Raw genomic sequence first — 3,958 nt, forward strand, 5'->3', positions numbered from 1 at the left:
CTGAATGTGGAGCACTTTGGATAAATGTTTAGACAAATTGCTCGTGTTACCGCCCTTACATGCTAAACTCTTATTGCACTTTTGGTAACGAGCATTGTCCACATCGACACGGCTAAAGTTTAACCACACCTCGGAGCGCGTTCTCTCTGCCATCTCCTGTGTGTGTGTGTGTGTGTGTGTGTGTGTGTGTGTGTGTGTGTGTGTGTGTGTGTGTGTGTGTGTGTGTGTGTGTGTGTGTGTGTGTGTGTGTGTGTGTGTGTGTGTGTGTGTGTGTGTGTGTGTGTGTGTTGCATGTAGCTGCATGTAGCAGCTGTGTGTGTGTGTAAACTGCCCCGCCCCCTCGCATACAGACGGAGAGAGAGATCTCTCGTCTGGATTGGAAAAGATCGAAAACACTAAAAATAATCATAGACGCATTTAGCAGTCTTTGTGCGTATTAGACACGGAGTTGGCGACACTAAACTTTAATATAATGTTTGTGTAGCTATAATACATACGACATATTTTTTTTACATGTCTCCAGTAGCGTTAAAAAGACCGATAACGTCGGAGCTTAACGGTACCACGGTCTTTAATAATTCAGCCCGGGGCTCGGTACCCACCCCTAGTTACAAATGTGTTTTCTGGACTAAATAAGCAGGATAAAGTTTAAAAGGTGATATTTATGATGAGAAACAGTCATCAACTCCTCTCCATCAAGACTGTGGTTGTGGTTTGATCCGGTTTGACTGACAGTACTCAAAGTGAATGTGTTTTTTTAATGGTTTAATCCAAAAGCCAATGGACTTGAAGTGGACTAAGCCTATATTGATCGATTGATCTCACACGTCCTGTCCGTGTGTGTTCCTACAGATATGGTTGTGCCAGAATCTGGTGAAACTCAGCAGTCAGTTTGTGAAGCTGCTGGTGGGCCCACAGAGACAGACATGTATGTTTCAGATCAAGAGGATCTTAGGCTTCTGCTGCAGGTAAGGAAAGGAACAATGGATGCATATTTTAAGCTGCTTTATGGAATAAAACTGTGTATATTAATCCCTCTTTGTGTTTCCACAGGCTCCTACAGAACTGCAGGGACGACAGTTTAAACGTGACAGTCCCCATGCGGATGCTAGACATTTTTTCATCAGAGAAAACCTATCTTCCCGTTATTCCAGATGCTAGCTATGTAGCTTCATTACTCGAGCAGATTTTGCACTATATGGTACAAACAGGTGAGTCAAATAAAGCTCGTTCCAGCGTAGACACAATAAACTTTCCGAGGCTTAATCGTCAAACATTGAGGCTTGTTTAGAGATTGTTCATGTGTGCCAAATAGCAATTAGTCTGAAGTGTGTTTGACTACTTTTATCTTTAAATGGGTACTTCCTGTTCTGACTGGATCCTGAGTATATACAGTATATCAAGTACATCTAATAGTGTTGACATAAAACCACACGTATGACTCATTTCTAGACCAATGGTTGGAAATGTTTACACACGTCAGCACAAAGCTTTGTTTATTTTCGGCACTATGTCAACCGCAGTGTTAAATCTTTATTAACCATGCAAACTGGAGAGCTTCTTAAAGATACATTGGTAACACTTTATATTAAGGTACATCAATTCACCATCAACTAGTTGCTTGTTAGCCGCTCTTCATTAGTCAGTATAAAACACTTATTAATGCCTTACTCTACATGACCATATTCTACAAGTACTAAGCCATTAGTTGAGAGTCTTTCCTCAATAACCCTTTAATGAGTTCTTATTTATTGTACGTAAGGACGTTGTTGTACATGAGACAGTCTTAATATGCTCAACATGCAGCAGCAGTACCACAAGAATAGTAACCCTCCCACCTAGCAAATGTGTTTATGTAACAAGACATGAAACTACAAGTGTCTCAGTCAGTAGGGGCTTGGACTGGGAGCCGTAGGGTCGCCGGTTCAAGTCCCCGACCAGACCTAAATATGGAGTGTGGACTGCTACTTGGAGAGGTCCCAGTTCACCTCCTGCCCTGCCGTGGTGCCCGTGAGCAAGGCACCGGACAACCCCCTAGACTCCTGGTACTAGGATGGGTTAAAAGCAGAGAACACATGTCACTCTGTGCTCTGCATGTGAGATCATTAAAGAGGGTTCCATCCCTCCCAATATTATTATTATTATTATTATTATTATTATAATTGTGTCAAAATAACTTAAAATCAGGCGTTTCTAACTCAGAATATGTTCCCTAATAAGGTCGTAGTTTGTCTCTAATATGCGTGTTAGTTAGCAACTAGTCGATGGTGAATATGTACCTTAATCTAAAGTGTTACCGATAAATTGTTTATATTGTTGTCATTACTTCTCCTCTTTCTATTTTCTTAATATGCTTTTTTGTGGTTTTCCACGTAGGTTGTGTCATATAGGTTTGTGTGCATGTAAATGGTCTGCAGAGGCTAAAATCCCTCACAGTAGAAGCACAATATATTCACCTTAAAATGAGCATAATAGGGCCTCTTTAACTCGCCTTATAACATCTTATAACACAAATGAGACACTCCTGACTGCTAACAGCTTGCTCTAATGTTCCTGTAGAGTGTGTGATTACCTGCGTTGATGTGTTATGAAATACTCTGTGGTCTAAACATGCTTTTTTAAATCTTTATCCCCCCTCAGGATACTACAAGTCTCTGTTTATTCTGGTGAACCACAGACTCCCCTCCAGTCTGGAGTACAGCGACGCTCCGTCGATCCCAATGGCGACGACTCTGCTGGAGCACATCCTGAAGCCTCTGCACTTTAACTACTCCTCCTGCACAGCAGGCGCAAGGTACAGCGCCACATTCGACCTACTGCCATACATTCACAATACGAGCAATAGACTTGATCTATTTATTCAACTAGGGGCTGCACGACTCAGAAAAAAGGACTAGTTGAGATTATCTTTCTTAGAAAATGCCATTGTGATATGATTCAGAGTATTAGAGGGGATGAGAGATTTTTATACATGATTGCAAAATATATTAAAATGATTATGGTGTGATTTTAGCTTTTCTTAGGCATGGCAAGTTTATTTACATAGCATTTTATATAAGGGAATTCCAAGTGCTTAACACAAACAAGAAAACCGTTAAGAGCATTAAGAAATAGTGCAGCAGGAACACATTGTAAAACGGCTTTTAAATACATTAAAAAACAGTCATTAAAAAGCTAAAATATAAAACAAGCTAAAAAAACAAACAAAGGAATACAATGCGAGAAAGAGTCTTCGTCCCGGGTGCATTCTCTCAAATTAAACGTATCAGACCAACTGCAGCAGGTCTGTTTATTTAGCCGTTACCAAATGTTGCACTTTGGGCATTGTGCATATTGGAATTCTATTAACTGTGCAGCATTATTCCTAACCTTCTTCCAGTGTGACGTTCCTCTGCATGAGGCCGACATCAATTCAGTTTCCCCATACTATCAAGAAAAGGAATATAAGTTTTGAGGATGATAAGAATTTGTTTAAAAGTTAGTGATGTTGCTCCGAGTGGAAAGATCACGAGAGGAGAGTCTTTGTCCCGGGGGCGTTCTCTAAAGTATCATCCATTAAAGCTCTGTTTATTTACCAAATGTTATAGTAATAATATTACTTACTGAGATTTGGACATTGCATTAGTGTCTGTTTAATTGTCCCCTCCCCCACACACACACAGGTGGGGGGGGGCAACAGCGGTAATTAAAGTTTAAAAGTCTAAAGAATGCTTCAAGCACTATTGGAGTGACTTTGATGGTTATTGGACTCAGGATTCATTTGGATTCCCGCTGTATGAAGAAATTAAAGGACGGCGCAAGTGGAAACAATTCACAAAGGGATTAAACTGTTTCAAACACATGCTACAAAGTAAACCGGGATTCTGCCGATGTGTTTATGTGGATTCAAAAGTTGTAAATAATCTACAAAATGGAGGAGACCGATCTGATCGGAGCAACTGAGACAAATAATCCAACT

General features: G+C 40.4%; 1 protein-coding gene across 1 annotated transcript; it reads left to right on the forward strand.

The window, feature by feature from the left end:
* The first annotated feature begins 819 nt into the window (after nucleotides 1-819).
* LOC104952390 (ubiquitin-protein ligase E3C-like) lies at nucleotides 820-2,933 on the forward strand. Its single transcript, XM_010779205.1, has 3 exons — nucleotides 820-968; nucleotides 1,054-1,211; nucleotides 2,641-2,933. The coding sequence occupies exons 1-3, from the start codon at nucleotides 931-933 to the stop codon at nucleotides 2,895-2,897; spliced, it is 453 nt and encodes a 150-aa protein (XP_010777507.1). The 5' UTR covers nucleotides 820-930; the 3' UTR covers nucleotides 2,898-2,933.
* Nucleotides 2,934-3,958: the final 1,025 nt, after the last annotated feature.

This window comes from Notothenia coriiceps, unplaced genomic scaffold (genome assembly GCF_000735185.1).
Source record: "Notothenia coriiceps isolate Sejong01 unplaced genomic scaffold, NC01 NC01_scaffold00019939, whole genome shotgun sequence".
Lineage (NCBI taxonomy): Eukaryota > Metazoa > Chordata > Actinopteri > Perciformes > Nototheniidae > Notothenia > Notothenia coriiceps.